This window comes from Antechinus flavipes, chromosome 5 (genome assembly GCF_016432865.1).
Source record: "Antechinus flavipes isolate AdamAnt ecotype Samford, QLD, Australia chromosome 5, AdamAnt_v2, whole genome shotgun sequence".
In the NCBI taxonomy this organism is placed as follows: domain Eukaryota; kingdom Metazoa; phylum Chordata; class Mammalia; order Dasyuromorphia; family Dasyuridae; genus Antechinus; species Antechinus flavipes.
Window position 1 is genome coordinate 35,918,616 of NC_067402.1, and position 23,957 is coordinate 35,942,572.

The following is a 23,957-nucleotide window of genomic DNA, read 5'->3' on the forward strand; positions in this document are numbered from 1 at the left end:
GGCCCCATCATTCCATTTAAGGGTTTCAGAGTATGTTGCTTCAAAAAGAGTTCACTCTGTCTCCACTGAAAGAACATTAGTAAGTTGTGAGTTTATTTAGGAAAGGTATTTCACCAACTTACCAGAGTCTTGAATTTATTTACAGCTAGAATGAAAATCACTTTTTAAAAATACCTCATATTTCCCATGTTGAAACAATGGAATGAACTCTTTAAGTATAATTACTTGGTTTAAAAAAAAAAGAAAGGACAGAAAATACAAAAACGGACCCCCAAACTGTTGTGAGTCATCAGTTAGGATTTTTAAATAGTTACATTCAGCATTTCTATCTCCACCCAGAAAAAACATGAATCATATTCTCTAGTGTTTCCCAAATAATAGCTACTTTGAAACGGAAGTGGTAGAGTCCTAATTTGTGTGTGAAATAACTGATGTATACTCCCAACTGCTTTTTACTGTACACGTGGGAATTCCACAGACATTTCATTTAAGTCCTGCTTATAAGGGCAAAACACTTGGTAACTATAGCAACTTATTTTTAACTGGAAAATTTCCCCTTCAGTTTTGAGGATGTCATAACGCTATACTCTGGTTTTTTCTAGTATTGAAAAACCACATTTTGTTAGATAAGGGTTTCAACGAATTTTTCAGTTTTCTTTTGCTTTTTTCAGATTTTACTAATGTGAGAGAAATATGCCAGCATATAGCAAGACTGGAGACAAATTTCCCTCAGAGACAAACTTTTTTTTAATGTTAAGTACATTAATGATATCAAATAGATACTTTTTAATAATAAATGAGACATGTTAGTTTATGAGGAAAGACTCATTATGAAGAAAAATTATAGCATTAATGTACAAAAATATACAAGGTTAATTGTATGTAATCTCAGTAAGAAGCTATTAGCTTTTAAGGATGACTGGGAAAGGCTTCCTGGAGAAAGTAGGCCTTGAGCTGAGATGAGGAGAAAGAGTATTCCAGGCATGAAGAACAGTTTATTCAGTCAGGTGGAGTAACACATATTCATTAAAGGCTAATGGGTGTTGGAGACAACGTGCTAAGCTCTAGCAACACAAAATAAAAGATTAAAACATACACACGACAACAAAACACATACAAACAAACAAAAAAAAAAGAAACTCAGTCCAAGGGATTCAGTTCAGTCATTTTTCGGTTGTGTCCAACTTTTTGTGTTCTGGATAGGGTTTTCTTGGGAAGGTTACTGGAATGGTTTTGCCATGTCTTTCTCTAGTTCACCTAGCTTCCCTAATGAGGAAAACAGCCTGCAAACAATTATAAGATACAGCATAAATTGGAGAGATAATCAATAGAGGGAAGGCATCTAGTACCCCATAATAAGGGATTACTCAAGGATTACTGTCATTGTACTCTTGAGTACTTTGAAAATAATAGAAAAACTGGAAAGATAAGAGGGGACCAGATAATGAAGGGTAAGTTGATAAAGATTTTGTTGGTGACATACAGAAATGCTGATGATTTATGTGGATTTATTTTACATCCTACAACTTTGCTAAAGTTATTTGTATCTAGTAGCAAGGTTCTTTTTTGCTAGTTTTTTTTTTCAATAATTCTCATAGGACATTTCCCTGCTTCAAGTCTCTTCTCATTCCTGCCTCTTCTCTTGTCAGTCACCAAAATTATTTTGCTAAAGCATAGTCTGCTTATATCCTTCCTTCTAGTGACTTCTGTCACCTTCAGGATCAAATACAAAATGCTTTTTGGCATTCAGATCTCTTCTGAGCCTACCTCTCCTCCAACCTTTTCCCTTCCTTTTTATACTTCCCCTTTACCTATTCTTCAGGCCAATGATCCTAGCTTCTTTGCTCCACAAACAAGATACTCTCTCTGAGCTCCTGGTATTGTCTCTGGCTGTCTTAACATGCCAGAAAATACTATCCCTCTTCAATTCTACCAATTTCCCTATTTTTCTTGAAGTGTCGATTAAAATTAATTTTTATAGGAAACTTTCTATGATCTAAGTTCTTTAGCTTACATTGCAAGGTTGGAAAGTATACTATTCAAGGAGTAAAACCAAAGAGTAGATGATGGTAAATAAAGTTATCTGGATAAAAGGAGGTCTTGACTGCTGTAGCCTCCAATTAAAGGAGAGAAGTAACTGAAGATATTGAAAAAGTAATGAACAGGATGAGCTCATTTCATCCTAGGGGAGGCATGATGTTCCTGGTGTTATGTCATGCATAGGAGCCAATGGTAAATGAAAATATCCCTAGAATCCTCTTCCCGTTTGGAGCTCCCTTTGGAGAGTTCTGAGCCTCTTCTTTTTCTTTTCTTCCTCCTCTCCCTCCCTCCCCACCTCCCCAATAGTTTGCTTATGAATTCTTTCTTCTTTAGGCCTTTATTTTATCATTACTGTCACCATCCTGCAGCATGAACACAGTAACTACCCTCATCTCTTGCCTATATCTCCTCTCTGGGTTTGGATCTCTTCTTAGCTGACTAATCTTCTTAGAATCTTCTTTTGGATCATCATCATTCATCTCGATCTTCATCACTCAGGAACTGAGGACACACACAGAAATTTCACTTCCTATACAATGCTACTTAAAACAGCCTAAAACAGTCTTTTGGACTCATCCGGACCTTAACTCCTGCTGCATCCAAGTTGATGTCATCAATTATAATTACTTGCCCAGAGCAGGCACAAGATCTAGTTGTATCAATCAAAAAGGATAATATGACCTTAAGCTACAATTGAGGCATAGAGTACAGAATGAAGGCATCTATTGCCCTGGTTAGATCACATTTTAAATATTGTACTAAGTTTGTGAGGGGAACTGATAAAACTAAAGAAAATCTTGAGAAGGGAAACTAGGATCACTCAACCGATCAAATATTTCTTTCTTTTTTTTAAATTATAACTTTTTATTGACAGAACATATGCATGGGTAATTTTTACAACATTGTCCTTTCCACTCACTTCTGTTCTAACTTTTCCCTTCCCTCCCTCAACCCTTCCCCTAGATGGCAGGCAGTCTCATACATGTTAAACATGTTAAAGTATATCTTAGTTAAAATATGTGTGAAGATCCGTACAGTTCTCTTGTCACACAAGAAAAAATGGATTCAGAAGGTAAAAATAACCTGGGAAGAAAAGCAAAAATGCAAGTAGTCCACATTCATTTTCCAGTGTTCCTTCTCTGGGTGTAGCTGATTCTGTCCATCATTGATCAGTTGGAACTGAATTGGATCTTCTCTTTGTCGAAGATATCCACTTCCGTCAGAATACATCCTTATACAGTATTGTTGTTGAAGTGTATACAGATCTCCAGGTTCTGCTCATTTCACTTAGCATCAGTTCATTTAAGTCTCCCCAAGCCTCTCTGTATTCATCCTGGATGAAATGGAGATAATTAGCAGAAGTAAAAGAATTAGAGGAGCTAGATAAACTCCTTAATGGCAATGTGTTTTATTTGTATCTCTATCACTTTAGCATAGTACAGTGCTTAAGTAATTTTTATTGACTATGTTTGTCCTGAGGAATTTTTTCCATAGTCTGTAAAAATGTCCTCATTATCACTTTCATCTACTTTTATAGAAAGGTAAAATTGTAAGGACAGAGACAATTCTGTGTCGGAGTTTTGAAAAAGCATCTTTTCTTCCCTGTCAGAATAAAAATGCTTACACTAACTCATGTCAGGACTTGCTGCCCACTTCTGTGTTGTCATGGACATGATTTTCACCCTCTTTTGCCATCCATCTGAATGCTAACATAGTCATAACTGTGCTAGCTCCTTTGATCATTAGGTCCTCACCACTGAGACTGGTGTTTTGGAGTTTTCTGTTCAAAGGAGTAGTAAGTACAGAGTGTGAAGGTCATTTTTGGATTGAAGTGGGTTCTCAGCATCCCTTCTCTTTAAAAGCAGTTCTTGCTTCTCTTCTTTGGAACAAGTGGATTATCTTCCTGTCCCCTTTTGACTTCATGAGTTTGGTCTTATTTTCCTCCTTACTGGGCTATCTTGTATTGAAAAAGAACGAACTTTGCTTTTAAATCTAAATTTGAAAGCTCCAGTTTTCTTTTTGTTGATGACAGTTAAGAGCCCATTTTAACACATCTGAATTTAAATGAATTTTCTGTTCTCCTGGAAACATATCAGGAGGTAGAAGTATCAGGATTTTTCTTTTCTTGTTTAAAAAAAGTACTATAGTCATGCCAACCAGTCAGTAAGCATTTATTAGGGGACTACTATGTACCAGATATGGGCTAAGTGCTAGACTAGACGATATAGGAATTCAAACAGATCTGTTTTCTACTAGGATTATGCTTCTATTAAAAAAAAAAGTCTTAATGAAATTTTTTCTACATCCGTTACTTCCCAATGATTTCTACCTGACTTCCAAAAGAATCTTGTTGCCTAACATATAATAACATATAACAATTACACAATACAAATTATGTTAACCACATCTAAGTACATACTCCATTGAACATATTGTTCATTGCTATGAACAAGAGTATCAAGCCTCCAAAATCACAATTGTTCACTGCATTGATGGGAGTTCTTTCAGTATTATTGTCTTTTTTGTTGTCACTGGAATTTGTTATTCTGGTTTTACTTCTTGTTATGCATATCTTCATCCAAACCTTCCTAAGTTGCCTCTGAATTAGAATTTTTGCTTCTTTAAGAAAAAAGTTTATTAGAACTTTAAGGTTTAATTGCAGAAAGCTTTACAAATATTCTTTCTTCTCACAGTAGTCCTGGGGTTGGCATGTTTTGGGGAATGACCGCTATTATACCCATTTTTAAAGATGATGAAACGGAGGCATATAGGGGTTAAGTGACTTGCCCAGGATCATACAGCTAGTAAGTGTCTGAGGCTGAATTTGAATTCATCCTCCAAATTCTAGTCCAGTGTACCACCTAGCTGGACTCTGGAAACAAAAAAAACCCAAAAAAATGACAAAAGTCATCTTCAGCCTCTCAAAATTGAGTGTTTTGTTTGTGATTATTTTTTTTTAATTAACTAAACAGTAAAATTTTATTTTATTTACATATTTTCAAATACAATTTCTTCCAATTGTAAAACAAAAGGAAGCACTGTGTAAATATGCAGTCAAGCAAAAATAGTTTGATAATGGCCAAGTCGAAAAATATCTATTTTATTCTGTACCTTGAATCTATCACCTCTGTCCCATATGGATAACATGTTTGATTCCTTTTGTGAAATCATGATTATATTGATCAAAATTTTTGTCTTCACACTGTTGTAGAAATTTTTCTCAGAATCTTACTAGATTTCTTTGAAACTCAAACACAATAAAATTCTAACATTTATATACTAGCATTTGTTTCATCATTCTCCAATTGATAGACATTCCCTTTGTTTCATTATTAGTTATTTCATTTTTTAATTAACTAGTATTTCTTTTCCCCAATTGTGAGGGGAAAAAAAAACAAGCCTTGTAATAAATGTTAGTCAAACAGAAAAAAATCCTGTAGTCTTTGTCAGAAATGCATGTCTCCTGCATTTTAAGCCATCACTGCAGCTTGGTAGCATCATTGGTCCTCTGATGTAATTATTGGTCATTGCATTTCTCTTAGTTCTTGAGGCAATTTTAGTTATTTGTCTTTATAATATTATTTGTGTGCGTATGTGTACTTTTTTGCTGATTCTACTAATAGTTCATAAAACTTTCCGGAATTCTCTAAAACCATTCTTCAATAATTCTGGGAAATTACAATGGGAGCAATGGTGTACATCCCATTACTTTCTAGTTCTTAATTATTACAGAAAAGAGCTACTATAGATATTTTTGTACATATTACTACCTTAGTTTCCAGTTCTTTTCCAGGTATATGCTACTACAAAAAGAGTGCCTGTAAACATTTTTTAAAAACAAATAAACCTTTTCTTTTCTTTGAGAGATAAGTTCATAGGCTTAGTAGTAGTATTTCTGAATTAAAGAGTATGTATCATTTGTGGAATTTGGTGGTGTAATTTTATATTTTCCAGAATTGACAAACCTATTCAGAACTCTGAACAATGCATTAACATTTCTTTGACTTTTCATTTGATACTTGGTAAAAAGTGTAGATAATACTTAGACTGATTTTTATATAGTCCTTTAAAGTTTGCAAAGTGCTTTGCATAAGTTATTTTCTTGGATTACAACATTATTTTTCCATTTTACTGACAAGGAAACTGAGGCATAAAACAATTAAGTAACTTGGCCAGGATCATACAGCTAGTAAGAATCTGAGGCAGGAGTTGAACTAAGGTCTTCCTGATTCCCAAATACAGCACTTTATTTACTACAAAACCTCTAATGTTACATATGTGGTGATAATGATTCCCCTGGAAGGCAGTCATGCATATGAAGTATTTGGGTTAAGTAGTTTTCATTTTTGTGAAACTTAGTAGATCTAATTTTTTCTCTTCCATTACATCATTTCTATTTTCTGTGTAAAATATTGGTTTAGTATATTAAGGAGAGGAAATTCTTTCCTTTGGATTTGAATATAAGGTTGATATTAGTGGACATTTGTAGCCGTTTTAAAGATATAGATTATTCATGTCATGATGCATAGATATCTTCATTCGCTTACATAACTGATATTTTTTTTAATCTGGCTTTATTAAGCAGTATAAATTTTTTATAGATCTTTATGATTCATACTTAAAAATAATCATATAGAGAATGATTCATTAACTCATTTGTATGGTGCTTTAAGTTTTAGCACTTCTTTCTATACTTTATGTACATCTTTTCATGTTTTATAAGCATAAGGTAGGTAGTACATGTACCCAGAATGCTGATGAGGAGAGGTCGTAGTTTGATTATAGTTTCAGATTCAGGAACTCATGGCTGCTCTCTTAACTTTTACCTTTGCTCTTTCTTCTAAATCCCTTTTTCCCTTCCCCAAAGCCCATCATACCAGGGCACATGTGGAATTTATCCCTTTAATTTCCACTATCTGTCACTAAACTTTCAGTGATAGAAAAGGAAAGATTCTTTTTTTTTTTTAAATCATAAAATAATGTTATTTTATTTATTTTTTTTCGTAATTATAACTTTTTATTGACAGAACCCATGCCTGGGTAATTTTTTTTACAACATTATCCCTTGCACTCACTTCTGTTCCGACTTTTCCCCTCCCTCTCTCCACCCCCTCCCCAAGATGGTAAGCAGTCCTATACATGTTAAATAGGTTACTGTATATCCTAGATACAATATATGTGTGCAGAACCGAACAGTTCTCTTGTTGCACAGGAAAAATTGGATTCAGAAAGTAAAAATAGCCCGGGAAGAAAAACAAAAATGCAAACAGTTTACATTCATTTCCCAGTGTTCCTTCTCTGGTGTAGCTGCTTTTGTCCATCATTGATCAATTGAAACACAGAGTTAGATCTCTTTGTCGAAGATATCCACTTCCATCAGAATAGATCCTCATACCGTATCATTGTTGAAGTATATAATGATTTCCTGGTTCTGCTCATTTCACTTAACATCAGTTCATGTAAGTCTCTCCAAGCCTCTCTGTATTCATCCTGCTGGTCATTTCTTACAGAACAATAATATTCCAACACATTCATGTACCACAATTTACCCAGCCATTCTCCCATTGATGGGCATCCATTCAATTTCCAGTTTCTAGCCACTACAAACTGGGCTGCCACAAACATTTTGGCACATGCAGGTCCCTTTCCCTTCTTTAGTATCTCTTTGGGGTGTAAGCCTAGTAGTAGCATTTCTGGATCAAAGGGTATGCACAGTTTGATAACTTTTTGAGCATAGTTCCAAATTGCTCTCCAAAATGGCAGGATGTATTCACAATTCCACCAAAAATGTATCAGTGTCCCTGTTTTCCCACATCCCCTCCAACATTCCGCGTTATCTTTCCCTGTCATTCTAGCCAATCTGACAGGTGTGTAGTGATATCTCAGAGTTGTCTTAATTTCCATTTCTTTGATTAATAATGACTTGGAGCATCTTTTCATATGGCTAGAAATAGTTTCAATTTCTTCATCTGAGAATTGTCTGTTCATAGCCTTTGACCATTTATCAAGTGAAAAGAAAAGATTCTTTAAAGAAGATTAAGAAGAAGATAGTCGACATCAACGCTACAAAGATGATATAACTTTTAAAATTTCCATAGTCTGAATTTAAGTTGGCCAGGAATCTTATTTTCCATTAATGATATTGTTACTTAGAAGTAAGTGTCTGCCCTCCACAGTGTTTCACCTAAAGTTATGTTATTGGGGAACCAATTATGAAAAATGAGAATAGCTTTATAATAAACTGTAATTTTTGAAATAGGAAATTCACATAACTCCAATTGCCTCAGCAAAAAAAAAAAAGAAAGAAAGAAAGAAATAACGACTATCAAAATTGAGGCACTATTTGCAAGTTACTTTGGAATTCACTAGTATGTTTAAAAGTTCTTTGTGGATAGATAGTCTTCCCTGCCTATGCTATTTCTTAGAACTATCTAAATGTATTTATTCAAGTAGATGCATGTGTTGTGGTATTGTCCTGTTTGAGCTAATTCTTGGCAATTATCTGTACCCCAATGGGATTATCTATCTTTTGTAATAAATTTATATAAAAATAGTTCTGGGTTCCATTTGTGAAACATTTGTTAGGAGCTTCATTGAGAATTAAATTGGGATAGGTTGATAGGTTTTAGGTCCTTAATTACAGTTGTGGGATCATAAAGAGATTTAGGTTTAATCATGCACCTTAGATGATTATAAAGAAGTAGCATAAAATTTCTATCAATTCAGTTTACAGTGGAATTAATATTCAACTAAGTGTTCATTCAACAAATGTCTATGAAGTCTAGGTACTTGCTATTATAAAGGCACAAAAACAAAAGTCCTCAAGTAGCTTATGATCTAATTCGGGGTGGGAAGTGAGGAAGGAAGGACAAATAGATTGAGCACAAGTAGAGGCAGAATGCCATGAGACACTTGAAGAGCAAGAGAAGAAATTGCTTTTAACTCAGTGGTAGTATCAGGGAGTGAGGTGGCATCTTAAGTTGGACTTGGAAAGAAAACAGGCATGTGAATGGGCCCCAAGAGGCATTTAGGTATGGGGGCTACTGGTATGAATAGATGTAGTGAGACATAAGAAAGAACATAATTCATTTTGGCTAGAATATGGAGTGTGGGGCCACTGTTATATGCAAACAGGGCAAAGTTTGGAGTCAGATTGCAGGGAGTCTTGAACACTAGTTTCTGGAACTTGACTTGACAGGCATTATAAAATACTAACTTGATCGTAGATTGCTAAATTACATGGAAGGCAGAAAGCCTTGGGAACTAGTTTTAAATGAAAAAGAATTAAGGGAAGACTAATGAATTTGGGGCAGTTTGTGAGGGAGTGAAGGAAAGAGAGCCCAGACATAAGTTACATCATGTTAAAAATGGCAGGATTTAATTGATTAAATGTGTGAGTTGAGAGAGAAGAGTTAAAGATATGACTCATGATAATGTGTTTGTAAGAGGAAATGGGACAAGAAGTGGTACCATTGAAAAGGAGAAATTGTGGGAGAGGTACATATTTTAGGTGGAAGATATTATAAAACATTACAAGTAGGGTACTGGGAGCTCATAGGAGAGTGAGGTATAAATACTTTGGGAATCATTTGTATAGTGGTGTTAGGCAATGTATAAGCTTAAAGCAAAACCCTGGAAGACACATACTAAAACTTGCATATGTGACTTTGACATTCTGAAGTTAAACATCTCATTGATTTTCGAATAAAAATTGAGGCAAATTTTGTCATTACAATTGGTAAGCTTCTGTCCATTTGTAAGGATGAACAGTTTAATACATCACCAGAACCCAATTATGTTTCCTATAAAGATAATCTGTTTCATGATAGAGACAATAGACATGCTAGCATATGGATTGTATACATTTTATACTACTTTATTTCGTACCTTGCAATGAGATTTATGAGAACTTCAGCCACCCAACTGCAGAACTTCAAGTGTTGAAGAAGTCTCTGAGCAATCTTTGAGCAAAAGTAAATTACAAAACTAATGAATTTCAATCTAGAAAGAAAGAAGTATAGCCATCCTACACCCAGAGTCTAATAAAAGCATTTGAGACTCAAGTTACTGACTTAACAAAATTGATAACATTCTTTCCCTTGGCAACTTTTAGTTTTTTGCACAACAGAGAGACAATGTTGTAAGTTGAATAGGAAGTGGGGAAAGTTCCTAGAAAGGAACATATTGATACTACTGAAAGGTGTCACCTGACAGCTAGGTTCAAGGAAATAATATAAACAGCAACTAGAATATATACCACAATAGCTCTCAAGGCTTAAATATCATGCCCTGAGATATTTATATGTTTATATGTTCCAAAAATCCTCAGTTTTAAGTTTTGGTAGGTCATAAGTGAAAAAGAAATGAATAAAAGCTATAAGCTTTAGGAGCTTAAAACTATATCAAGACTTTTGGAACATCTTGCCATATGCATTATGGCTTAAGTGGAAAGTTTAAGTAGTAGTATCAGTTCTGTTTAGTAATTGAGGAAACTGAAACTGAGAAGTGATTTCATTTGCTCAAGATTGTACACTTTATCAAATTAGGAAATGCAGTCTAATTCTTCTGAGTTCACTGTATAATTGATGTTGATAATGATGACCCAGAGTCATCAACAAAATTGCTTTCAGTTTACTAAGAAAAGGTCTCTCCATTCATCTTGGTCTATATCTTGACACTGGGCCAGATGGCTTCAGAAGGGAAAGTGAGGCAGGTGACATTGCATAGCCCTCCCTCACTCAAGTCCAATTCACTTGTATATCATGGCGCCACCTCCTTGAAGTCATCATGGTCCTCTTCAAGAATGAAGGATAAACAACAATTAAGAAAAGAAAGAATAATACTATGGAAAAATTTCTGTAAAAGAAAAAATGTTAAAATGATGTTTAAAAAGTTAACTGGAAAATTGACTTATCTGGAACAGTTTATTTCTGTGATGGTACTAGATAAAAGAGGCATTACAATTGTACTACTGCATTGGGATAGTGATTTTTTTTCAAGTTTTAATAATTTGTTTCAGAAATATGACTATATCAGGGCAATGAGGTGGTGCAGTGGATAGAGTACCAGTGCTGAAGTCAGGAGGACCCGAGTTCAAATATGGCCTCAGACACTTAATACTTCCTAGCTGTGTCACCCTGGGCAAGTCACTTAACCCCAATTGCTTCAGCAACAAAAGAAAGAAAGAAATATGACTATCAAAATTGAGGCCGCTATTTGCAGGTTACTTTGAAATTCACTAGTATGCTTAAAAGTTCTTTGTAGGTGGAGTCTTCCTATATGTGTTGTGGTATTGTCCTGCTTGAATTAATTCTTGGCAATTATCTGTACCCCTAGTGGGATTATCTACCATTTGTAATAAATTTATATAAAAATAGTTCTGTGTTCCATTTGTGAAACATTTGTTAGGAACTCCATTGAGAATTAAATTGGGATAGGTTGATAGGTTTTCAGTCCTTGATTACAGTTGTGGGATCATAAAGAGATTTAGGTTTGGTCATGGACCTTAGGTGACTTGTTTATAAAGAGGAGAATTAACTTAACACAAGATCTGACAATTAGTGAAAAAGCTTTTGCCTTTATATTACATCATGCTGCCTTCCTAGTATCTGACATTCATGCACTTTCAGTGCTGCATTATGCATTTCATTTTACCTTAATGTTAAACCTGAGATATAGATAGCATAAGTGTTATACTCGTTGTTTGATGAAGAAATTGGGATCCAATGACTTAATTGCTCAAGGTGCTGTAGAGTTTAGTGCTTATCATTCTTTTGATTAATTTTTTAAAATCACTTTGTTAAAATTGATTTGATGTGAATGTATGGAGAAGAGTCAAAAAGAGAATACAACTTCACCAAAAGAAAATTCAGGAACGTGTAAAGTCCTTTGGAAAAAAAAAAACTGCATTTACAATAATGTTGAGAAAAAGAAGAAAGTAAAATGAGTGACAATGACAAATTCATTAGGACCGTGTAGAGGAAAGAGAATACTTTTAGGCTACAGATTTACCTTATTTGATACAATTCTTTGAGAATAGTAGTAAAAATAACTCATTAAGATTGAATTTATGATATACAAAATACTTTGTATTTTGCGGCTTCTTAAGTATACAAGTAGTATAAATATTATCTTTTTTATATGAGAAAAAAATGAGGAGAGTGCACATGAAGAAAAGAAGTTATGTGACTGGCAAGGTTTTATACAGCTAGAGACACTGAAGCTAGGACTTGGAAGGTTCAAGTATAGTGCTCCTTTCATTATAAAGTTCTAGTTAGGCAAGGAAGATGTGAAAGAAGGATGAGTGTTAACAAAAGAAAAGATATTTAGAATAGCATTAATCGATCTATGAAGGAAAAACAGGAACTGAATTGTGGGGGGAAATGTTTGCCAGGATATATGAGTAATGTCTTTAGCATGCTAGTTGGGAAACAATGAGTTAGATATTATGATTTTCTTGCTGAAATTGGCCATTATTGCCACAAGTATTAGTCATTACAGTGGTGATTTCTGAGGCTCATTATTTAAAAACTAATTAATAAGTCCAAATGTCAGTAATTTAAAAAATTAATTATGGAATTGTGCAAAGTATTATATTTCATAAGAATTATGCTTTAGGAATAAATTAGTGGGGAAATCAAAGGATTATTATTGTATTCTTTATTATTATTTGTATTCTTTTCAGAACATTGCTGCATTATATTTTTTCAAGTTAATATTTCCCCCTTTTTCCCCCCTAAAGCAAGAAACATAAAATCTCTTGTTACAAATTGGTATATACAAATAGGTGCTTTCTCCCCCCCCAAAAAAAAAAAACTACTACTTTCTACATTGTCTCCCCCTTCCCCAAAAATGTTTCATTCTGCATTTTCAAGGCTCTTTACCAGGAGGTGGTTGTTCCTCTGGAATAATGGTTAGTCTTCCTAAGACTTTCAGAGTTGGTTGTCTTTACATTATTTTTACTATCAAAATTAATTCTTTTGGTTCTACCCACTTCACTCTGCATCAATAATACAAGTCTTTCGAGCTTTTTCTGAAACTATTCCCTTCATCATTTCTTATAAAAAAATCACATTTATATACCATAATTTATTTAGCCATTTCTTAATTGATAGATATCCCTTCAGTTTTCAGTTTTTCCTTTTTCTTTTGATATCTGAGTATAAATCTGCTGGGTCAAAGGATATGCATTTGGGGGGCATTATCATAAAATGTTTTCCACACTGTCTGGTCCAGTTTACAGTTCTGCCTCAATATACTTGTTTTCTTATTGCCTTTCCAGCATTTGCCATTTTCATTTTTTGTCAGCTTTGCCAATCTGATAGATATGATGTGGAGTTTCAGAATTTTTATTTGCATTTCTCTAATACGTAAAGATTTTTATTATTGTTATTCAGTAGTTTCAGATGGTGTCCAACATTTTGTGACTCCATTTGAGGTTTTGTTGGCAGATATACCAGAGTGGTTTTCCATTTCCTTTTCTAGCTCCTTTGACAGATAAGGGAACTGAGGCAGACAGGGTTAATTGACTTGCCTAGAGTCACATAGCTAGCTAGTAAGTGCCTCGGAATGGAACTCCTGAAATCTTCCTAGCTCCAGGGCCAATGCTCTATTCTTTATCTCCTTAGTGATTTAGGTGTTTGTTTTTTTAATATACATATTTGATAATTTCTTCCTCTAAAAAACTCTTCATTGGAAATGTAATGCTGGAGAAACTGAGCAAGATAGAGATTAGAGAGTATTTAATAGTTTATTAAATGGAGAGACATACTGGGATCAAATTGGATCCATGGTTTGGTCCCAGGGCTAAATGAGCAGAGTTCTCAATGACATATATACACGTGGCTCAGACACAGAGGGTAGACTGAGGCAGGGGCGGAGTCAGGGTACTGAGAGTGGGAACTGGACTCTGACAGAGTGGGGTGAGCCACCAGAGATGGGATGACATAATCAGGGGGAAGCACCCTGGACATGGGGAGAGGCATCTTGATAAGACAGTATCTGACATTCTAATAGCTTGGGATGGGTAGAGGAATTCTGATATTCTAAAACATCAGATCTTTTATCCTTATCAAGTATTCTGATAAAGAGGGAGGGGACTTTTACAGAGCTGAGAAACCGAGGCAGGACTGAGTCAGGATAATTAGGGAAACTGAATCAAGGCAATAAAAGAAAACTGAGGCATGACAGAGAAAGATTTATTTTTATTAGAGAGTCAGTTCTCTATATAGTTTGGAAATGAGACCTTTATCAGAGAACTTGTTTAATAAAAAATTCCTCTTCCCTCCCAATTTACCTGCTTCTTTTCTAACTTTAGCCGCATTATTTTATTTATGTAAAAACCTGTTAATTTTATGATCAAAATTATATATTTTATCTTCTGTGACCCTTTTCTATTTGGTCATGAATTTTTCCTCTTCATAAGGTTACAGGTAATTTGTTAATATATAATCCTTTATGTCTAAGTTGTGAACTCTTTTGGAGCTAAACTTCTAAATGATGTGAGATGTTAGTCTATACTTTGTTTATTCATCTTTTTTTGTTTCTGGAATGTTTTCCAGTTGTCCCAGCAATTTTCGAAAAATAGCGAATTTTTGCCCAGAGTTAGGATATTCAATTTTATCAGATCCTAGGCTACACAATTCTCATTTTTAGTGTATATTATAGACGATCTAATCCGTTGATTAACTTCTTTTAACCACTTGTTTTGGTGACTATTGCATTGGTACGGGTTAATATGACACTTTTTGGTCCTTTTCTTTCTGATTTTTCTCCCATTAATTTCCTTAATATTCCTGACCTTATAGTCCTCAAGATTAATTTTTATTTTTCTAGCTCTATAAAATTATCCTTTGGTCATTTGATTGGTATGGAATTGAAAAAGTAAATTAATTCAGGTAGCATTGTAATTTTTATTGTATTTGGTTTAGACTAAAAACGAGCAATTACTATTCAAATTAAATTTAGATTTTTTTATTATTTAGATCTGTATTTGTAGAAAGAATATTTTGTATTTATGTTCATATAGTACCCAAGTACTATATCACTCTATGTCTTTAACTTTTGATTAGTGGGGTTGACCTCTTTAAGGAGTATGTTGGCATGCCATAGTTTGTTTAATGGAGAGCCATTGAGCTTAGGGGGAGCTGTCACAAAGAGATTTGAGGCAGGGAGACTAGTTAGAAGGCTATTGAATTTATCTAGGCAAAAGGTAATGAAATATGAACTAGGGTGTTGACTGTACCATGGGAAAGAAGGAGGTAGATATGAGAGGCATGGAGGAGGAAATAAGATTGGATAATAGATTAGCTATGTGGGGTGAGTGAAAGTTAGGAGTTGTGGATGTGACCAAGATTGTTGACCTGATTGGCCAGAAGGATGATAGTATTAGAAGGTAAGAAGAAATGAGTTGTATTTTAGACACTGTTGAGTTTGAGAAACCTAAGGGACATAATGTTCAAGGTGTCTAAAAGGCAGTTGGTGCTGAGACCGGCTTTAAGAGAGAACAAAGGATATTTATGGATCTTGGAAACATCTGCATAGAGATGATCATTAAGATAATATCAAGGGGAAAGGCAAGAAGACACGTTAGTATCCAGTGATGCCTAGTGGGCATGACATGGGTGAAGAGCAAGCAAATGAGGATGACAAAGCAACAGTTGATTGAGGAGAATCAGAAGAGATAAACAGGAAAAGAGGGGTGGAGGAAGATGAAAAGAAATGAAAAGAGAGTAACTAAAAGGCGAAGATACTCAATAGTGTCAGATCCTGTAGAGAAGTCAGAAAGGATGAAAACTGAGAAAAGGCCATTTAGATCGATAAGTAGATATCATTGATATTTGGAGAAAGCTATTTCAGTTTAATAACGAGCTGGGAAGCCAGAATGCAAAAGGTTTTAGAAGAGACATGAAAGAGGTAACAATTGTGTAGATTGTTTTCTGGAGGAGTTTAACCCTGAAAAATGGAGGAAAAGTAAAGATGATGCCTGTCAAGTATGATAGTATCAAAAAGTAAGATTTTTACTTTTTTTTTTATTCAATCAATTATTTACTTATTCATAATTCATTCATTCTATCTATATCTAGGCAATTGGGGTTAAGTGACTTTCCCAGAGTCACACAGCTAGTAAGTATTGTGTCTGAGGTCTTATTTGAACTCCAGTCCTCCTGACTCCAGGGTCTGTATTTATCAATGTATATATTTCTACGTGCTAGGCACTATGCTAAGCACTTTACAATTAACTTGCTTGATCATCACAATAATTCTTGGAAGTAGATCCCTATTTTACAGTTGAAACTTAAATATGTTTGTGATTAACTGAGGTTGAGTGAAGAGAAAGAGGACATAAGGGTGACCTTTTTTGGTGAAGTACTCTTAGAAGGGAGGGATGGAATGAACAAAGTGAAGTGGAAAACTTGAGTGTTTGGAACAGTACTTTGGGGAGTGGGATATTGATTGAACCAGTTAGAGAGTTGTAGAATTTTTGCCTTGCTGTAGTAAGAATCCAAGTAACAAGTGTTAGTGGATCCACTTAGCACTGATCCTGATTTTCCTGAGCTCCAATCAGTGAAAGTGGCATATGGTGGGACTTTGTCAAGATTTGATTAGGGATAAGAAGAGAGAAGAGAATGGTTCATAGATGGGATTAAGGTAGGAAAGACTGTAGCCAGTAGAGAGTGAGAGCCTAGGAAAGAACCGAAAGATGAAGGGAATAGAAGTCATAGGGAGACTGAAAAAAAAAAAATTAGGTTTGTAAGGCAGAAGGTAAAGTGGGTATAATAAGAAATTATGATGAGAAAGAAATTTCTGAGTTAACATGGAAATGAACCATATGTGTTGTGATAACCTTGTTAAGGACATGACCACCTTTGTGCGTAGCTGAGATGACGTAAAGGAATAAATAGGTCGTGGGAATTGAGCAGATGAAGTTAAGACATTTGAAGAAACAGCAACCAATGTGTGTGTTCTCTTGTGTGTGTGTGTGTGTGTGTGTGTGTCTGTGTGTGTGTGTGTGTGTGTCTGTGTAATCTCTAGTGTGAGAGCAGGAGTTGTGGAGAGAAAGATTGTGATACAGCCAGACACTGAACTGAGGAAGAAAGGAGGTTGGTGGTTGTGTGGGAGCCTGCATGGATTGGGTGATAAATTTGGAAAGTTAAGAAGCGGTTACTGAGTGATGATGGTAAAGGGAGAGTCTGGAAGTGGCAGTGAAAAGCAAGGAGTCTTCCAGTTCCCCCTCAGGCCAAGTTGGGATATGAGTAAAAGTGCATCAAGGTGGGGTCATACTAAGAGATCAAATGTTGTGGTGGATTAAAACTGGGAGCCCAGGTACTGAAGTCACTTCTTAAGGAGGGAGTAAAACCTGAGTACAAATTAAAATAATATGCTTGATTGAGGGACTTTAAAGGGGCAGTAAATAGAGCTTGGGTCTGAACTCAGGGAGACCCGAGTTAAAATGTGACCTCAGATAACTTTACTGGTTGTATGACCCTGGGCAAGTTGCTTAATTTGTTTATCTCAGTTTTCTCATCTTTCAGAATTGTGATAATTGTTTTGAGGATCAAATGAGAGGATGCTTGGCATATAGATAGTGCTGTATAATGTTTTCTCCCTTCCTTATTCTCTTAGTCTGTCACCTGAACCATAAGCTAAGAACTCACTTCATTAAGGTAATACACATTCTTAAGGCTTTGCTTCATATGATGTGACTGAGATCTTTAAAGTTGGGAGATATCTTATATAGGTAACCTAACTTCTTTCCTTCATTTCTCTTATATGTGGGGATGCAGCATGATATAGCTATGGCTTTTGAACTGTTGTAGAGAAGAATCTTTCTGGCACTAGTAGAGGAACAGTGCCTGTTTGCTAATATGCAGCAGTCATGGATTAAAATCAATAATAAACATATACACACGTATATACACACACGTATATATCAAAGAACAGAATTTCCAGAATTTTTTTGTCTTTTTTTTTGGGGGGGGGGTCATATCCTGTTTGTCATATCTTGTTTTCCCCCATATTAGACTATGAGTTTTTTGAGAACAGGGTCTTTCCTCCCTTTTTGTATCCCTAGCATTTTGCATAATAGTTGGAATATAGTAGGCACTTCGTGAATATTAGGGGGAAACACAACTACTTTTTAAAAGATACAAAATGATAAATTTACAAGATCACAAAAGACTCTCATTTCTTTAATAATGATAATAAAATCATTTACATAGTTTTTACAGTATTTACATATATACTGGCTGAACCATTATTATCCCAGTTTTATTTATGAAGATACTGAGATATAAGGAGATTATACACTTGCTAGTACTATGCAGTTAGTAGGAAAAAAAAGTGGAAATTCTGGCTTGAAATTTCCTACAGAATATTTGTGGTTCCATAATTATCAAAATTGTGTAAGTAACAGAAGTTTAGCCTAAGTGTGTGTCTAGCTAAATATCTGTTTTATTATATATTTGATTGTAAATTTACTCTTATCTCTAAATCCCTAAATACTGATATTCGTTTTGCAAGGAAATAATCCATTTTTAACAATTCTGGTTAAGCATGAAAAGAGTTAAATGGCTTCTATATAGTAACATATGAAAACATTTAAGCTGTTTGGAACTGTTTACTTGCATAAAGGGATGTTAGTCAGCAGAGGCAGTATACCAGGATACCAGATTTCTTTGTGGCTTTTAGTGGAAAATGTTAAAAGCACACTATTTTTCAGCTAAGAATTTTTTAGTTTCATCTGAATTAGTCACAGAACTGGCACGGGGATTCTAAGACTTTACAACTGTGGCTCTTTGAGGGGTTGGGGGGGGGCTAAAGGAAGTTACATCCTGAGCAGTGGCTCCGTTCTGTGGTAAGTGTAACATGTGAGCATTACTAGGCATTTTATCCTGCGGGGCTGCAGTCTGCTCTTCAGACTGGGCTCAGGCAGAATGCTGCTGTGGGGCTGATTTCTCAGGTCCTGTGGTTGATTTTTCATCTTTCTTTTTTAACGATCAGTTCATTCAGAGGGGTTTGCGGCTTTTTCAAGATCATCTACTGAACACGGAAACATCTGAAATCTACTATAAAGGTTAGCAGTGGAAGGAAACTGGATTGGCACCGACCCAGATGTTTGAATAAAAGAGTAGCCGGGAAGAAGATGCACGGAGGATTTTTTTTCTCCTGAAGGAGGACTGTATAATGGAAGCTGGATTCATGCAGAGATCAAAGGAAACACTCAAGTGATAAACTACTTTGTGGAGGAAAAGGCTAAAGCAGTGATTTGAACAGTTATTTGAGCTTCATAGCTTCTTCTCAAACCGTTAAGATTTTTTTTTTTTTTTTTTTTTTGCTAAGACCTTTCTTGTTGTGGGTTGTTTGCTAGAGCAGCCACAGCCAACTGCTGCTTGATGGAGGAGGCATGAAGGCTCTGCATTGCCTGTGCTATTGATGAAAATAGAGCTATCTGCATTTTTGTCCTTTGGGAAATCTCGATTAAACAGGCCATATTCTAATAACCAAGTATCTAATCGTTGTTCCTCATAGTCTGACTCATCGTGTGTAAATTTATTGCAGCTTTACTGTTGATGCAGAAGAGCGGGTTTATTTTTTAAACATAGAAAGAATTGTTAACCTCTGAGCTCCATGTTCTGAATTTGTGCTGAGCACAGATGAATTTTTTCTGGAGTACATCAGCATTGAGACCAGTGAAACTCAAGAAATGAAAACTTGACAAGGTGAAGATAGAATAGTGAGATTTTTGAATTTTGTTTTCAGCTCAAAGAAAGCCAGCTATACGTGACCAAATTGACCTTGTCTGGATTGGGGATAGCTGGGATCGACTCTGTCACTGCAGTTGCTTCTCCTTTCAGTCGATACAAAGTGGTGTCATGTCACCCCAAACAATGACTTCTCTGTGCTAACAAAATTCTTCTGTGAAGAGAAGTGATACTAAAGAAACATACTTTTTAGAGGGTAATTTTTCAAATGAATTTAGATTATACCTGGCATTATTAGTTTTAAAAGGTTTTGTTTTGGTTTTTACTAATAATTTCTGTAATAAAGAGCTGGTGACTTTGAACAGACTAATAGGACTTGGCAATTTTAGAGATGTTTTAAAGCTGTGGGAGTCAATTACCACTGGAAAAATTGAAGTTTAAAATTAACTTTTAAATGCCAGCTGTAGTACACACAATGTTCTCAAGTGTGTACAGAAGAGGAAGACATACTACTTGTGCTATACCAACTGTAACTTTTGCTATATAATTTGAAATATAGTGTTTTAAACGGATGAGTCGGGTGTGTATTGTTGTTTTGGAGGAGATAGAAGATGAATCTCCACCATTTGTTTCTAAATTGCCTCAGGAAAATAAATTCCTTCCATCTTCAGCTTCTGGAAATGTATTGGTAAGATGTAATAGTTTCTTAAGTAGTTTGTATTCTGGTATAGTATAAGTGATTTCTTTCTTTTTTTTTTTTTTTTTTTTGCATTTTAAAGAATAGACAATAGAATTTATATTATTTTTTATTTAGTTTGGTTTTATGTTTACCATGTCATAAGGCAAAGTGAATACATTTCTGATATTCTTGGAAGATTAAAAAAATCATTCAGATAGTATAGAAGCTACATATTTTTAGCCTTGAAAAAAAAAATTAACCTTGTATTTATAAAACTTTCAGTCTGACCGTAAACTGCTTGTAGCCTAAAGGATAAATACATATATTTTGACTTTTAGTTCCTTTTTTCCATGTCTAGTCTGTAGTTTGTGAAATTGAGGTAACAAGTAGGAATTGGCAATTCTGCCTCTTTTGGGAGAGACTGGCTACTACTAGTAACACGGAAGGCCTGGAATTTACTGTATTAGCTTGTGTATTGTTTACATGTACAACTTTATCTCATACTGTGTTATCTTTAGCCTTGTTTTAAAAGCTGTTGTCAACTGCTTCTTCTTTGCCTAGTAGAACATGATATCCTATCATAGATACTTATGCTGTTGATTAGGAAACTTATATTTAGACTTACACGTGTTTATGTGTGTTAATCATGTCATTCAGACATACTGTACTTGGTCTAAAAACAGGAGAACTGAGTCATTTTTGTAAACTTCTAGATTGTGAACTCTTATGCTAATCAGTGGTAAAATTTTATTTCTGAACTCCCCAGCAAAATGTTTTCAAGGAGGCTTTGTTTTAATGGACCCCTAAATTGTATGGCAATTAGCTGAATGAAATAATTGGGCCTGTGTATTTTAGATTCTTTATTGAAATAATCTTATTTATTGATAAGATTAATAGATAGTCTTAAAAATTCAAATTTATCTGGATTGATAAACTATTTCCTTGTAGCTAAACTATATTAATGATTTTTCCCAGGTGGACCTTTTTTCCCTCTAAAGGTGATCATTTGTGCAGTTTGAAAAGATAGTGTTGCTAGATATTGGTTTTCAATTATTAGTGAAGTGGGAACAGAGAAAACATTCTATGACTTTTATTCTTTTTTACTTAAAAATTTAATGTCTGTTACTAAAAGCAGGAATGTTTTGTAAAGCATTTGTGGCCAAAGATGATTTTTTTATACCCCTTTTCTTTTATATTTTAGCCATCACTGGTTCAAGCTATATTTAATGGAGATCCTGATGAAGTTCGGGCACTAATATTTAAGAAAGAAGATGTTAACTTTCAGGTAATAAAAAGCAGAGTTAAATTTAGATAATGTTCAAACTTGAATTGTATTTTTAAGGCTTCTCTTTTACACAGTTTTCAAGTAAAAGAAAAAAATGATTCTTCTGTGAAAATATGGTGATATATAATCATAAAAAGTAATTAATGACATAGATGTTCGTTGCAAACTTTTTTCCCCTGAAGTTGAAATCTGAGCTCTCTTCCTATAAATGAATGTAGTTGTAAAGAGATATTGAGCACACATAAACAAATTTTCCTTTGTTTGATTATACTCTGCTACTGTTAAAAGGAGAATAGTTTATAAGCTTTGTTATTGTAGTTTTTGCAAATGATCTTTCAGGCCTGGAATTACTATTATAGTTCATTTTTAAAAAGAACTTTCCAAAAATCAGTAAATTGCACCTGGGCCATTAAAAAATATTATTATATCTTTTTTAAAAGTTAGCAATTTACTTTAGTATAATCAGGCCCATTAATGCATTGCCTCTGAAACAAGTGTTCCTCTGTAGTATTGTGAATAAAGTAGTGTCTTGCTATTTCATGTGATCTAGAAAGTAGCTCTAATAAAACTGGGGTTTGTGAGTTTGAATATTCAGCTCTAAGTAAAAAGACTTTTTTTCCCATTTTTGTTCCTCTTACACAAGCAACACAATAAACAAAAGTGTTGTCCTTTCCTTTTAAAGAATATATTCAATTCTGGATTAGTTATATGTTATGGTTTCCTTGTTACTAACATTGGCTATAATTTTTTGCAGTCAATTAGTGAGTTTGAAAGATTTTTTGCAGAAAGAATCATTAATTGTATTTGTGTTTTGTGGGAATTATAACCCCTATACTTGAGGGAGAAGGGAGGAGGTGATACTGTTATCTTCCAAGTTTATGACTATATTCTAGATAATTGAGATTATGGAAGTTGAAATGTTATGTAAATGAATAGTTTAACTTTTAAGATTCATTGATTCTTTTTATTCTCTTAGCACATTTCAAAAAAAAAAAATTCCCCCTATTTTTTCTTTCCAACAATAGTAAAAAGCTAGTTTGTAAATAATATTAAAGAGGAAATGAGAGAGGTTTTCTGCTCATCATTTACTTAATCTCTTCAGTTCTCATTATAAGTGTTTAGATCTCTAAGTTTCGTGAGAGATTAAGTAAAAGTCACAATATACCAGATATTATTTTAAAGTGCATATGATATGCTTAATAATTTTGTCCAGAATTATCAAAGTATGGTCATTTTGGAGCTATTTAACTTATGAAAGCATATTTTTTTGTTCTTTGTTGTGAAACAGTTGAACTCTTGATAATCATATTTTAATAGTACTTAAGCGTTAAAAGAACATCCACAAGAAAAGTATACTTTATTTCCTTGACTAGATAAAAATTATATTTTAAGATTGATCTGTTATTTCATCAGTGTTGTTGCTATGCAAACCATAGATCATAATTACTTTTTTTCTTTGCCTCCTCTCCCAAAGACCATTAAGAGAGGGTTCACTTGGATACAATAAAGATCTTACTCTAGATCTTTGGGAGTGGAGCATGTAAGCTGTTGTCTCTTGATCTTACTTACATGACTAGCCTCATCTCCTTTTCCTGTCCTACTTTTCTCTGCTGATATACTTTATGTCATTAATAGGCTATGCTCATTTGTTAAAATGGGACTTCATGTACTGTTCTTTATGTTCTTCATGTTCTTTAGAAGTTCTGGTGTTCTATTACTCATAACCATGTGGCAAGTATTAATATCAAAGTGATTTTGTTTGAAGGAGTAGATTAGGGTTGTTAAAGATACTTGCACAAATGCAGTCTTGCCCACTCTTCTCCTATTCATTTATATGTTGCTCTCATTGTCCATCTGCATTGTCTTTTAAAAATTATTTTTAGAAATTAGCAAAAATCCCTCTTCCTAACATAACCTCCTGACCTCCATTTGATACTTGAAGAAGCTGTTCTTACAAACATATATAGTTAAGCAAAATAAATTTACACATTTTGTGTGTGTGTGTGTGTGTGTGTGTGTGTTTGTGTTTCCTGTTCTTCACTTAATTTCCTTCACCTCTTTCTCTGGAGGATGAATGGCATGTTGGTTTCATTGTTAGTTCTCAGTAATCATGGGTCAGTGATCATGAAACACTGAACATCATCTGTAAAATGAGCTGCAGAAAAAAATGGAAAACCACTCTTGTATCTTTGTCAAGAAAATTCCAAATGGGAACTCATTGGATAGAGTGCTGGGAGTAGAACCAGGAATG

The 23,957-nt window shown here is 34.4% G+C and overlaps 1 protein-coding gene across 2 annotated transcripts in view; it reads left to right on the forward strand.

Moving 5' to 3' along the window:
• Nucleotides 1-23,957, forward strand: part of ANKRD28 (ankyrin repeat domain 28) — a 165,703-nt gene that overhangs the window by 40,177 nt on the left and 101,569 nt on the right. The window contains exons 1-2 of one of the 2 annotated variants that reach the window (XM_051963114.1): nucleotides 18,957-20,430; nucleotides 21,623-21,706. In XM_051963114.1, coding sequence (XP_051819074.1) covers nucleotides 20,314-20,430; nucleotides 21,623-21,706 — 201 coding nt within the window. In that variant the 5' untranslated portion in view covers nucleotides 18,957-20,313. Of the gene's footprint in view, nucleotides 1-18,956; nucleotides 20,431-21,622; nucleotides 21,707-23,957 lie in introns of those variants that run through there. The other variant, XM_051963115.1, reaches the window with a different exon arrangement.